Source organism: Thermobia domestica, unplaced genomic scaffold, assembly GCF_964235325.1.
Source record: "Thermobia domestica unplaced genomic scaffold, izTheDome1.hap1.1 HAP1_SCAFFOLD_665, whole genome shotgun sequence".
In the NCBI taxonomy this organism is placed as follows: domain Eukaryota; kingdom Metazoa; phylum Arthropoda; class Insecta; order Zygentoma; family Lepismatidae; genus Thermobia; species Thermobia domestica.
Genome location: NW_027656375.1, coordinates 81,959 through 97,298, shown reverse-complemented (window position 1 = coordinate 97,298; position 15,340 = coordinate 81,959). Strand labels below are relative to the sequence as shown.

At 34.3% G+C, this 15,340-nt stretch overlaps 1 protein-coding gene across 1 annotated transcript in view; it reads right to left on the bottom strand.

Moving 5' to 3' along the window:
* Positions 1-5: 5 nt before the first annotated feature.
* The window catches only part of Tmem63 (transmembrane protein 63), a gene marked incomplete at its 3' end in the record, with an annotated part of 90,844 nt that continues 75,509 nt past the window's right edge, over positions 6-15,340 (bottom strand). Inside the window, exons 13-15 of the mRNA XM_081747792.1 lie at positions 7,333-7,469; positions 6,653-6,933; positions 6-65 (exon numbers count right to left, since the gene is read on the bottom strand). Of these exons, the coding sequence (XP_081603918.1) occupies positions 6-65; positions 6,653-6,933; positions 7,333-7,469 (478 nt within the window). The remainder of the gene's footprint in view (positions 66-6,652; positions 6,934-7,332; positions 7,470-15,340) is intronic.

Sequence of the window (15,340 nt, the reverse complement as noted above, 5' to 3'; positions counted from 1 at the left end):
GGCACGAACTGTCGGTTGGGATTCCGTGGTGGAGTGGAGGGCTGCGAGCCATCGTTTGATTTTTTCTTTTTGTCAGAATGAAGTAAAAAAAAATAACAACAACAATGAATAAATATTTCAAATGTAATTATCAAAATTCAAATACATTAAACTGAGGCTTCACTGCATAAACATAAGCTAGTAGAAAGTCATGCGTTTTGTTATATTCTGACTTTAAAGTTCACCTATTTGTGGACATTTCATAGAGAACATACATTAAACCAATGTATCTCACGGTGTTGGAATCAAACGTACCCGTTTTGACACCATAAAACTTACTCGCTACACAGACATTTAACAACTGCTAACGTCGTCTCTGAAACGTTCAATTGAAATAATAATAATAATAATAATAATAATAATAATAATAATAATAATAATAATAATAATAATGCTTCTTTAGATCTATTTCAACCCGAATTTTCAACTATTCGTCATTAATTCTTTAAACTTTATAAAAGTTGTTAGTCTCGCTCGGGTGGCTGCCTTTAACCTTTATTTTACGGCTGTCAGTACACTGCCAGAATAGTAAATCCGTTCTTTCCCGCGTGGCACTGTACTGACACAGGCGAAATGTTTACTTTGACTCGCGAGCACACATATTTTTTTTTTTTAACTGATGTGCCTTATTGTATGAAGAGATAGTCCATAGTGAAAGGAACCAAAAACGTTGGTTCTCAACCGGTGTGCTCGCAGGTCAAAGTAGACCTTTCGCCTGTGTCAGTACAGTGCCACGCGGGAAAGAACGGATTTACTATTCTGGCAGTGTACTGACAAGCCGTAAAATAAAGGTTAATATATATTTATTTTAATTTGTACTATTGTCTGTCTTTTTATATATACATCTTTGATTTCTTATGTTTATGCATGTAATGTTTTTTTTATGATTACAGATACTACACGTTTGTTTTTTACTTTTATATGCATTTATCCCGGATGTATTTAGCATGTTTATTATATTATTATTATTATTATTATTATTATTATTATTATTATTAAGATATGTTTAAGTGAATCCCAAAGTAAAGTCCGGGTAGGAAAAGTTTTGTCCACGAGCTTCCACGTCGAAAATGGCCTGAAACAAGGAGATGCGTTGTCGCCATTATTATTTAACTTTGTGCTGGAATACGCTATAAGGAAAATCAAAGATAGCAACCAGGGCCTAGAGTTGAACGGCATTCACCAGGTTATGGCATATGCTGATGATGTAAATTTAATAGGGGATGATAGGAGAACAGTAGAAATAAATGCAGAGATCTTATTAAACGCTTGCAGGGACATGGGTTTAGAAGTAAATGCAGAGAAAACTAAATACATGGAAGTGCGTCGGGACCGTAATACGGCAAATTGTGGAGGCGTTAAAATATTAAATAATGCTTTTGATAAAGTGGATACTTTCAAATATTTAGGATCAATATTAACAGACGAAAATCATATTCACGAAGAAATTAAATGTCGACTAAAAGCAGGAAATTCGTGTTACTATTCGGTTCAAAATCTCTTGTCGTCGCGAATTCTGTCGAGGAATTTGAAGCCTAAAATATATAAAACGATAATCATGCCTGTTGTTCTGTATGGTTGTGAAACATGGTCGCTTACTCTGAGGGAAGAACATAGACTGAAAGTATTTAAGAACAGGATCCTGAGAAGAATATTCGGACCCAAGAGGAACGAGAATGGGGAATGGCGGAAGCTTCATAACGAGGAACTACATAGTTTATACGGTTTACCCAACATTGTTAGGGTCGTCAAGTCTAGGAGGCTTAGGTAGGCAGGTCATGTAGCTAGAATGGAAGAAAGTAGAAACGCTTTCAAAGTCTTGACTAGTAGACCCATAGGAAAACTACCATTAGGAAGACCTAGGCGCAGATGGGAGGACAATATTAAGATGGATCTCGCAGAGATAGGAATACAAAGTAGAAACTGGATGCAATTAGCTAAGGATAGAAGTCAGTGGAGAGCTTTTGTGAACGCGGCACTGAACCTCCGGGTTTCATAGGCCATAGAGTTAGTTAGTTAGTTATTATTATTATTATTATTATTTTATGTATAAACATTTTAATTTATAAGTATGATGTAATGCATTTTAATGTATTCTGTATTTTTTTTGGCACACTTATGGCTGTCAAGCTGTTGTTGCCAATAAACTCCTTAAATAAATAGATAATTATTATTATAAGATGAAGAACATGAAGGAGAGGATGATAATTAAAATGGATTCCGACTGAAATAATGTTTATACAAGCAATAAATACTTCCGAAACTACATTACTTCAACTTCGAACGAAATGTTAAAAAATCATATCAAAACATTCTTTTTTGATAATATTCAAGCGCTTAAATACAGAGAAGATATCACCAAGAAAAAAGAAACAATATATGTATCTAACTTCGTTCACTTTCTTTGTCCTTATTTGCATATAATAATGCTAAGACCTATGTGTTATGAATTATTATGCAGTTTTCATATGGTTACACTTACTTGAAAATATATAATTAACTGACGGCCAACTCATGAGCTAGATCTTGTACCTTTTCGATATAAATTACATGGGCGCAGATCGATTCACGAAAATGGAATAACATGGGATAAATATGGATTCAATATTAATACTTTCAATACTAGAATCGATCCTCAGCTGAATTTTTTTGCCAAATGCGTACACTTTTCAAAAAGAAAACCGTATAGAAAAAGTTAGCTTACTGGAAATATATTATTTGATTTATTGAATGAAAGAATTGAATGTAACTGGTGATATTAGGGAATCGTTCACAAGCTTGATTGATTAAAGTAATCTACATACGCAGTGCCTTCTAGCTTGTAATTCATTCCAAGAAACATTTCCTGGCCCATTCACCAAGAGCACAACAGTTGTACAAGCTTCTATTGTAACATGCACTAAGCAATATATAGTAGTTTACGAAACAGGATGTTAAATATACAGTTTTTACCAACTAGATATTTTGAAGTTCAGTACTTCACCTTATAAGAAGCATAAACCTACTAGCCGTTTTATTCAACATTATATATACGTAATAGTGAAAGTTTAGGAGTTCTTAGTTCTTTATGTAACCTTCGTTTCCTTTTTAAGTTCAAAGAATCAAGAATGTAACCACTTCATCGGTATGTGTTCAAGGATTCATCCATTCTATTTATATGGAGTTTTCCATCATCTATGAATTGGAGGAAACTTCATAATGAGAAGTGTTCAGCAGTTTAAGTTTTTTCTTTCCTTCTTCTTTTCTTCAATCTATACTAGTGAAGATGATGGTTTGCTGAAACAGTATCACTGTCTAGTAGTATAGAATGTTTATGGGTGAATTTTATTTATTACTAAGAGAATAGTTTTACTTTGAAAAATAGAACAATATGTTAATTACGATTTCTTTTATATTACGATTTCTATTACTACATACTATGAACAAGTTTTCGTGCACACGCGTATATACAGGGTGTTTCAAAACAACACCGACAACGTTTGGGAGGTGATTCCTGACACCAAGATAAGACAAAAAGTATAGACCAACCTGGGTGCAGAAATCAGTCGTTTTGGAGTTATAGGCTGCCAAAAACATAAAAATATGAACTTTAAAGGTCCATAGCTCCAATACTATGGAACCTACCATAGTCGTGTCAAGACTTCACTTAGGAACCAATATGTGCGCTATGCAAAAATGCATGTTTCAAACTCCTGCGGTACTCACGCAACGGTTGTTATATAGGAAGTTTGGTTGTGAGCATATAATTTGAAGTACTTACCAACTACTTCTATAAAAGTTGTTGCCGAAGTACCACAGGATTCTGAAACATGGATAGGGCACATACTAATTACTAAATGAAGTCTTGACCCGAAGACGGTAGGTCCCAAATTTTTGGAGGCCTTTAAAGTTCATTTTTTCATGTTTTCGGCAGCCTATAACTCGGAAAGAAAGCATTTGTGCACCCAGGTTAGTCTATACTTTTTGTCTTATGTTGGTGTCAGGAATCACCTCCCAAACGTTGTCGGTGTTGTTTTAAAACACCCTGTATATTTAAATAAGGCACTTTCCATTATCTTCCATTCCTCGTTCGATCATTTTAAAAGTGGTCACGTACGGTTCTTTGTTACTAATGCACAAACTTGTTCCACCACTTTTCAACCCAACGAAGTTTTAAATACGAAATTACATTTAATCATTAATAAACCGCAACGAAACGGAAAGAAATACTTAACCACTAGTTTACGTTCTTTTTTAAAAAATGAACTATCTTATATGTCGTTCCTCAGAGAAGAATACCGCTACCGATCATTTTCAAATTGTGAATCGTATGTAAAATAATTGAAGCAAGTGTATGCCAGCTTCCACCATTCAGCTCAACTTGCATTTGTGTGTCTATACGCATATAATTAATTCAATTTTAATTTAACGTAGCATGTGCTTTCCTTCAGTCTTAAAAAATAAGTTTGTGGTTTAGGGTCGAAATCTGTCACGAATTAGACTCGAAAGTTTGTACATATAAGTAATGTGACGAGAAAACAAAATTTTCCAGTATATTTGGTAAAAGTTATGGATTCTCATGCAGTATGATGTATATTTTCTTTCAGGATCCACATTTGCTGGATGCTTAAATCGGTCAAATATATGGAGATAAATTTATTCTCAGTTTTAAAACATATATTCCATAATAATTTAAGTAGAAATTCCTTGATATATGTGAAACATACAGTGTGCTATCTTTGAGACTTAAGACCCCCCCCCCCCTCTATTGTTTGGGGCTAAAATTAAAGATAAAGGGGGATAAATCTATCCTGTATGAAAAAGAAGACATAATATAGATTTTATCTGAGGTTCCCCTTTCTTCTCCACGCAGTACTCTTAGTTGAAATCAGTCAAGAATAAGATGGTAAATATACTCTTCTTCAATTTAAAAGGTGTTCCACGGTGCATCAAGTAAAAACTCCCGTTTTTTAGACAATATAGCTTGTTTCATTTACGACTGAATACGTACTCCTACTGTATGAAGTTGAAATTAGTCAAAGTCAAAAGGTGAATTCAACCCATCTTGAAAAAACACCTAGAAATGAGATTTCTATGAAGAATGGCATGTACTTTATTCAAACCCTTTCAATGGAGGCAAATGATGAGGTAATACCAATAAGGGGTGAATTTACTTCAAATTTTAAGAATATACTTAACAACAACTTTTCATAAGCGAAATATTTTTTTTTTTCTTATCACTATATGAATTTCCTTGGGAGAGATTCACGACTCGAAATTTGTCAAGAATGATGGAATCTAATTTCCCCCATTTTTAAAACATGATTTACGATAAATTTCATAAAAATTATTAGATCTTTATAAAAAAATATAGTGTGCGTATTATTTGAGATTTATTCCTACTGCTTCGACTTGAGGGTCTGCGGTGGCTCAGGGGTAGAGCGCTTATCTCTGGTGCATGAGGTCCTTCGTTCGATACCAGCTCGCGCAAAGTGAGCTTTGTGGTGGACAAATACCATGGTTTTCTCGGGGTTCTCCCGTTTCCTCCCACTTTCTTCATTCCACCATTTCATTCATTTCTCATCATCATCTCCTTTAGCCCAGCCGGCATAACCGTGGAACGGAAAACTTAAAGATTTCATTTCATTTTTTGCTTCGAGTTGAAATTAGTAAGGCAAGGGACTAAATTCATCCTTTCTCGAAAATATATAAACAACACTAAATTTCTAAGAATTACCCGATATTCCTGAAATATTGCGTATCCTTTCACTGAGGCTTACCAATAAGATCTACTGTTTGAGTTTGATATTGGCTAAAAGGAAGAAGTAAACTCACCCCTTCTTGAAAAGGAAAGTTTAAGAATACCTTTCCTAGCAATAATAACACCTTTATGAAAAAGAAATAAGTTTTCTTTAAGGTTTACAAATATGGTCTATGGTTTGGTGTTGATGGCAATCAGGTGCTGGATTTTAGATTATTTTAATGAATATTTTAAAACATGTTGCGTGAAGCCAGTTCAATTTCTTTGTTAAAAAAAATAAAGAAAAAAAGAAATAGATGAAATAAATAACCATATGCAGAAAACAAAAAAAAAAAAAAAAGTTCTACTGTAAACTTCACTTCCTTAATACCTAAAATGCTCCTGCCACCAGAATTCTGCAAGCCGGACTCATCCAACCCAGTCATTTAAAATCAGTCTCACGCTTCTATCAATTTCCATTTCAAAGAAAAACAATTTAGAGACCTTAAAGTTTGGATGCACTTTGAATGTACTGAAATGTAACTTTATACGATAAGTGCACAATAGATCAATAAACAACAACTTCATTTCGCACACAAAGATCTACTTTATTATTAATTATACTATGTGCTCCTTAAATTAGTGTATAAATAAATTGTTACATACATTTTTTTTCTTGATATACTGCATATGAAAACTAAACTATACTTACAAGTAATAATACATTTGACGTATTTTACCATTCCAATAAAAATGCAGAATATAAATTTAAAGTCACTTCTTACTCTTCTCCACAGATTCTGTCTGAAAGGCTATCGGTTGCCTCGATCACAAGATTCAAAAACATCATAAAACACGCGTAAGCATGCAAATACAATATTAATATCTACATACCTGGTAAGAGATAGGACTAAAGCCTTTGCACCAATTTAAAAATATGTGAGCCAGAAAAAAGATTACTGTAATACAGAATCCAACAAGGGAAAATATCGTTATGTCATTCAATCCCTTTCGAACAAACGACAGTGACGTAAAGCTCATTTGCAGAAGCACAATTGAAACGATTACGCAGTTAATCGCAGTTGCATGGATGTTCTTGCTAATCTTCGAGGGACCATATGCAAAATAGATGTTGTAGCGATCCACTAGATGCTTCAGTACCATGTACAGTAACCCTGAGAAAAAAAAAGCAATATGTGTACCACACACTGGCTACTATACTCAAGCGAAATCTTCATCTTTCATGTAATATATTACCATACTTATTAAAAGATATGATTTGACGCATATTTATATAACTAGTTTTAAAAAAAAGTACTAAAATTGCAATTGCGCAATTAAAGAACATTTGGATGCAATAGTTTATTATATCTTTATTAAGTATATTATCATACTGTATTAAAATGGAAAGAAAATCTTGCATTGGATACAGGCTGATTCATAATGTAAATGAAAAACTTTAAAAGAATTCTAAGTATTGGACGGCTGCAAAAGTTAGTCCTTAATTTGGAAATAAAGCTCAAGGAGTCACACTGACAGAAGAAAATCCTACTGATACCTTCATTTGTTCTTACCGAATGGTGTTATAAGAGGACAGGAAAGACTGTACATAACTGTCATTGCAAAAATCAACAACATCCATGCATATTGAACTCCAAATGGAAACTCCCATAAGATCGCTTTTCTCACACTAGCGGTTTCAGCTTGAGACCTATAACAGAAAGAATATATTACATTATCTACATTTTTAAAATTAAGTATTTTTTGCACTCTCAGATGTGCATTTATTCCATATTTTATTCTCAAGACATGAGATATAGTCATGAAAAAAAAAAAATCATAGCAACTCACATTTCCTCCAAAAACATCCTTTCTTCTATTATCTGTAGAAGAAAAAGAAATGAACTTTTCTCTTTCTTTTAACAGTTAATTAGTATCAACAGGCTATTATGATATAATTTCACTGGTGATTGAATATGCAATTTACTTTGAAGTATTGTTAAGACCCTATTGTAAGCTGTTCGGGGGTCTAGATTATAAAACAATCTATGAATCTTAGTCATAGAAAAGGTCTTAGCAGCATTAAATGGTGGTGTTCCTTGTGTCCCATAAAAATGTTAGAGCAGGAGAGAACCACGCGTGATCTCAAAGCTTTGTTCTTAAGATAGGTTTATCTTTAAAAGTAAAGCTGTTATCAGACACTGCACAGAAAAATCACAGTCATATGAAATACTAACATGCATAAACTGCTCCTGAGCCAGACGACTATAGGTCAATTTGTATGTTTGTCGATCATCTATCAACAGGCTGGATGTAAAACGAGGTTCCAATGACTTTCTTCAGTAATGCATTGTCAGAATAGATAGTCAACGATTCTTCTTGCAAAGCGAATCAGAATAAGAGTCTTAAGAAAATTGTAGACCACCCAGGTCCTACATGAAATCTTAGCCAAGTTCTTCTACTAAAAACCAATGGCATTCACACATGTCGACATGGAGATTTTAAACAGTATATCAGCGTGATTTCATACAAAATCTAAACGGATATATAAGTGTGATTTCATGCAATATGTACGCGAATTGTAAGTTGTTAAAACGTTTATTCTATTTAGTTCTGCAAGAAAATCTGTCTATTATGATACTGCAATAATAAAGGAAGTTGGCGAGGCCTCATTCTACGTGTCCCGTTGATTGATGGCCAACATACATTCAAAATGTACCAGAATTACTCATAGTCGTCTGGTTTTGAAACATTTGATGTGAACAGGTACTGTTTATATCAAGGCTGAATTAAGCTAGCTCTGCAGACTTTCGATTCTCGCACTACTCAACTTATATACCCTGCTCGCGAAAACTGGCTGTATTATTCACTAGTTTTACCTTTGTCAATACCTCACAATCCATGAAGTATGTTCGTTGCACCATTCTGGTAGCTGTGATTCCTAAAATCACATCTACCTCCTAAAATCTACCTACAACCCTAGATTCTACATCGAAGAACACAAACTCCTCTATCTATCCCATTAACTGTCATTGTTATCCCTGATAACAACCACTTACCCATACTCGAACATGGAAACCAGAACATTGAAACTTTGACTACTTTTCGTGTTTGCATCCTAAAAATCATCCAACCTTCTTCCCTCAAAACGAACATCCACATATTTTAATTCTGCCTGTTAACCATGAATCTGGACTAAACTGCCCATATTTTTCTTTACAAATTGTTTTCTTCCCGTCATTTGCTTTTCTCCCTCTTCCTTTTTCATAAATAATTATTATTACACCATCTTTATTCCACCTTTTATTACATCGTTTTTTATTCTGTAGTACTATCTATTTCATCCTTTTTCTTTTTTTAAAAAAATACTTATTTTTTCTCCCACCTTCTTATCCTATACTGTTTCCACAATCAATGTAATTCCTCCGTTTCATCTCTTTCTCCATTACTTCACATTACAGTAGTTACGTCCAAAAAATTCTCAGCAGTCACTCCTCTGAGGGTAATACTCCCTCTAGTGATATTTCCCTCTTGACACCTACTCGGACTTTCACCGGGCCAACTCTTTCGTCTTACATCCGGGTATAATGGTATCTCCTTTGCCCCTTGTTGTTTTACGTCACTTTTCTTCATACTATGCATATCTCTATCACTAAATCTTCCGATCAAGACACGAAAGTAGCAACAAACAAAATAAGTCACTGAGAGCAGAAACACTTCGAGAGTTTGCACACCGAAATCGCAAAGAAAACACCCCGCGAATAATATCATATGCAATATTTTATTTCTGGTTCGGTAAAGGAAGGTTGTAAATATAAAAAAGATAAAATATACAACACTAAGTCTTGTGTGTGTGTGAGAAAGGAAGTGTGAAACGAAAGGATGATAACTTTAACCCGTACAACTACAAGATAACTTGCGCTAAACAAGGAGCCATAGAAACAACCTGCTGCTAACCTAATCACAGAATGCCATGTGGTTGTAAAGCTTGGGTGCGAATATGTGCTTGCTGAAGCCAAACACGAAAAAGGTACAAAGGCTACCTTCTGATACTGTTTTGCCAACAACAATACAAAGATTACAAGAACTGTTTATGTTAAAGCTAATAATGTTTAGAGTCTCCTTACAGTCTATATATGGTATTTATGGGAAACAAAACAGAACCAAATAAAAATATATAAAAACTGGCTGAATTCATCGTTCACGAATGAACAACACTAACAGATTGAAAAGAAATTAGCAAATATGTAATGCAGAGCTCAATCACTGCTCGTGAGAATCTTCACAAAAGAAATGAAAAACATAAAAAATATTTAAAATTATGAGTAATAGTAAAGATCGTCATACAGGTATTTCAAACATGACCAACTATGATTCTTGACCAGATATTCTTTTTCGTCTTTTTTTCTATTCTCTGAGAACAAGATGACAGTCTCAAAAGCCTGACAGTGCTAATTAGATTTTTCATAGTCAGATTTCTATCTTACACACCTGTTCCGAATTTAATACGACATAGCTATAGCGTTTCTACAGACTCATTTAATACATTTTGCTAGCTCTTAGTACAAAAGATATGTAAGCATTTCCAAAAAAAATTAAGGAGTACCCTACAGTTGGTACAATGACCGAATATTCCTTGTATACTGTATCCGCTCGCGTAATTCCTGTGTTCACGTAATATTGGCATCCGAACTTGATACAGATTTTCTTTACTTGAAAATATAAGTTACGGATATTTGTACTTTTATTCTTATTATATAGCATCTTTTTCATTTCTCTTTAGTCGCAATGAAGGATGATTTTCCTGCATATAAAAGAAAAGAAACGCGTCATATGCACCTTTAAAGAAAACATTTTTATCCAGTTGGCATCAGGAACACAATGGAAAGGAGAGATCTTCTCTTACGCTCTCATGCAGGTATTCTTCACGAATCGGCGCCAAAGTCCACTCAGCAGACAGCAGGTAAGAACAACAGGCAGTCCGAACAGATTTCTCCTGCACCCACACTCTCCGATTTCGAAGAAATACAAGAGCTCAAAAACATACCGAAAATCAATGACGAAAAAGTACACATATTTTGAACGACTCACGTAAAGCATGCACCCGTATTTTTGCATCGCAATTTCGTAAAACGATTGATTTTAGTTTAGCGTCCCTTTCAGCAGCGAGGCTATATGAGACGTGGACCTACTGATTAACGTGAAATCCGAACCACATGAGTTACGTAAAACGAAGTGTTAACATTACGCAAGCGTCTCCTTCCTTACCCCCCCCCCTTCCCCCGTCTTCCGACACACACAAGGTTTCAGACATACAAGGTACTTGGCACAACGTTCTACCAAATCTCGGAAACCTGCTAGAAGTTCATTTTCAGGAACAAGACTGTTTGAAGCACGTGATCTTACGTTTTTGTATCAACTTTAGAGAAGAAAGACGCTGAAGGAAGATCTTGATGGAACTGTGGAGTCCTGAAACCAGTAACTGCAAGATTCAATTTCACATTCTTCTCACTAATGTATATCTTCCGTTTATTATTAAGTATTACAAATATATTATTTTTGGTAATTTCTTTATTAATTTATGTACTTCATTTTTCAACTCTTTTCCTCTATATTATACAGATTTTTTTTCTCTTCATTCATTATTCCTACGCTCCGCTGTACCTTTATCGACCTACTCATCCCATTACTTTTATTTTCTTCAACTAAATTTCAACTACTTTCAATCTATCAACACTCCCATGACCCTATTCTCTAACATGGCGGCCAACTGCATTCTTAACAGTTACTTGTGTTTTCGTTAGTTTTTCTTTTCTTTTCTTCCTACTCCTTTTCCCTCCTATTTGATGAGGTATTTAGCGAAAGATGCTACAATATAATCTTTCAGTTGGTTGGATTCATGTTTAGCGTTCCTTTCAGCACCGCGGTTATATGAAACGTGAACCTACAGCTTAACATGGCACCCTAACCACATAAGCCTCCGCCGGAAATCGAATCCGGGTCTTCCGCGCGAAAGACGCGTAGTTAACCATATAGGAACGATAGATCTCGTAATCTGACAAGTAAACCTTACGTTTGGGTGAATCGAGTTGCTGACTGAGACACATATGAGAAAGTAGTACTAGATGCGGTCAGTATTTCAGTGAAGTTTTAGGTGCGAAGCTCCAGGGGTTTAGGAGATACAGCTACCAGAACATCACATGGAAGTACAGAATAGTCTTCATACAGTTGGAGGTAAAAGCTCTGTAAGACCTCTTGTAACGACAAAAGATAAATAACAAATATATGGGTGCATATTAGGACTAGGGGGAAGTCATATAGTAAGGGTATACCTGACGGCGGCCATCTTGAAATCCGCCATTTTGAATTAAGGTTAAGTTTTTAAAATATGAATAGGGTCATGTGATACATGATTTAAGGCGCAAATTTAATCAGAAGAACAATGGTGACGTTAATTTTGATTTACGCGCAATTGGTAAAAATTTACAGGGAAATTAAATATTGTTGCTGCATATGTATTAGTCCTTTAACCCACCTTGTAAATTTTGTTTTAATGATAATAATTAAATAAAAAGCAGATGGATAAAAATTAGGTCTATGGTAAGAGTTGCCTTGATGGCGGCCATGTTCACATCCGCCATTTTGAATCAGACAAAAGTTTTAAACAAAACGCATAACAGTGACACCTTATTAATAGCAAATTTTACCATAAATCCAACGGTATAACCATTTTTGCTTTATCATTAACCAGCATTTGTTATCGCATAAACAAGTTGCTAATTTAAATAAAAATGACCAAAGTGGAACTGAGTCATAATTGAACTTCGGTCTTTGGTGTTTTCCAGAAAAGTCCTCAATTAGTACAATCAATATGTAGTTCAGAAAAGAGTGCATGACTTGCACAAATGCTCTGTTCACAGTGAGCACACCTGACACAGGCAATCGAGTTACACTTGACACATTTGTCGTTAACAATTCCGTCAAAGCATTAGGCGTAAGAAGCGATCCATTTAACTTTGTGCTGGTTAATGATAAAGCAAAAATTGTTTAAAATGGTTATTGTAAAATTTGCTATTAATAAGGTCTCACTGTTATGCGTTTTGTTTAAAACTTTTGTCTGATTCAAAATGGCGGATTTGAACATGGCCGCCATCAAGGCAACTCTTACCATAGACCTAATATTTATCCACCTGCTTTTTATTTAATTATTATCATTAAAACAAAATTTACAAGGTGGGGTAAAGAACTAATACATATGCTGCAACAATATTTAATTTCCCTGTAACTTTTTACCAATTGCGCGTAAATCAAAATTAACGTCACCATTGTTCTGATTAAATTTGAGTCTTAAATCATGTATCACATGACGCTATTCCTATTTTAAAAACTTAACCTTAATTCAAAATGGCGGATTTCAAGATGGCCGCCGTCAGGTATACCCTTACTATATGACTTCCCCCTAGTCCTAATATGTACCCATATATTTGTTATGCACTTTTTGTCGTTACAAGAAGTCTTACAGAGCTTTTACCTCCAACTGTATGAAGACTATTCTGTACTTCCATGTGATGTTCTGGTAGCTGTATCTCCTAAACCCCTGGAGCTTCGCACTTAAAACTTCACTGAAATACTAATCACATTTAGTACTACTTTTTCATGTGTGTCTCAGTCAGCAGCTCGATTCACCCAAACGTAAGGTTTACTTGTGAGTATGTACGGTTGTTTTCATTAGTTTCTGCTAAGTGGTCCGATGCAGTTTTTATTCCTGTATTGGATTTCTTTGTTTTAACTATTAAGGATTAATTCTTTTTCCTTTTTCTTTGATTTTATTTTTTCTAACACTCCTTCCCTTTCTTATCTGATCAAAGGCAATTATGAATTACTTTTTAGTGTGTGTTTCATTGAACTACTTTCTGATAGTTCATTATATGTATCATGATCAATATATTGATATACCGAGTACTTTTACTATAGTTGTAACGAACCGTTATGGATCCCTTATAGTTCAGTAATTGTCATGTACATTTAGTTAAATACTACTTTAATTAGATAATATATGTTATTACATGTGTCGACACCTTTGATGTTTAATACGTGTGTGCACGAATTACATTGAAATGAATGCAGTTTTCTTCCTTTACAATTATTATGTTGATATCAGGGTGAAAAAAAAAATCATTTTTGTTGATTTTTTTTTTAAATTTAAATAGATTTTTTTTATTTAAATCAAACCTCTCTCCTCGTATAATACAAGTCGCGAACTGAAGAAAGAACATTAGGAGTTAGTATTAAATGTTAATTATGTCATTTAAGTGAAAGTATTGGGGCTGAATTTTTAATTAATCACTAATTATTAACCTTTTCAATCCCAAACAATGTTCCTTAAGCATTAAGGAAAAAGTGCAGCAACGTTTATCAACACATTTTTTTTTTCAAGTTACTGATATTTGGTAGAGGCATATTTTTAAAAAATCAGAACTAGCTTGCGACACGAAAATACATATAAAATACATAAATTCCGCCTAAAGTTATAAAATTTAAAAAGCGGAGAGAGATATCGAATCCCTGTAATTTGATTTGATTCTGAGTTTAACGTCCCGTTCAGCAGCGAGGCTATATGAGACGTGGACCTACTGATTAACGTGCAATCCGAACCACATGAGCTCCCGCCGGGAATCGAACCCGGGTCTCCCACGCCAAAGACACATACGCTAACCGCTTAGCCACGAAGGAGCTCACACACCCCTCTAAATATGCCCCTATTATCTGGGAACAAACGAACAGAATTTTCGCATAGAAAAGAATTTTCGTCTTAAATGTCCCTGGTGATTTCTCCGTTGGAACAGTTAACGATTTAAAAACCTTCTGTTAGAAGAGAAGAAAGGATGATTTCTCGTTACCCGATCAAAACGGGATTTTCCCTAATCATTCTCTGCATGACGCTCGTTTTCATATTGTGCTGTACATACATTTGAGTCTCATTGTATTATAGTTAATATATTTTACAATCGAAATAACAGAACAGAAACAGGATTTTACTTATTTTCACTTTAATTTATTTCGGAATTTGATTTCAATCAATGATTTTTATTTAAAAAAATAAAGTGATTTAAATCAATCCACCCTGGTTGATATACACCTAACAGTTTGAATATTTGCTAGTTTTGATATAAATGTGATTTATAGTTAAAATACTCTATCCACCGATTCTAGTGCAGCTATATAATTTGTACACGTAATTTAATTTATTCTTGTGTACATATTATTATTTGTGGTGAAAGAGTACAATTGAAATGCAAATGGAGGACCAGATAGTATATCCGGAAGCCAGGAGGATTTCATTACGTTACGCAATCCTTTGTATGTTTACCAACTTAATACGATGTGTATTGGGAAGTAACGAATATTGTTTTATATATTTATGCGAGACAAAATAACTTGCCATTAATATTAATTTTTCAGGATTCCAGCTGGATGTCAACTGACTTACAATATTCTTTTGTACTTTATTACTGTTAAACCTGTCTTCTGAATGATCTTTGCTTACTATTATGAAAATTTTTGAGGAAACATGCAATGTTT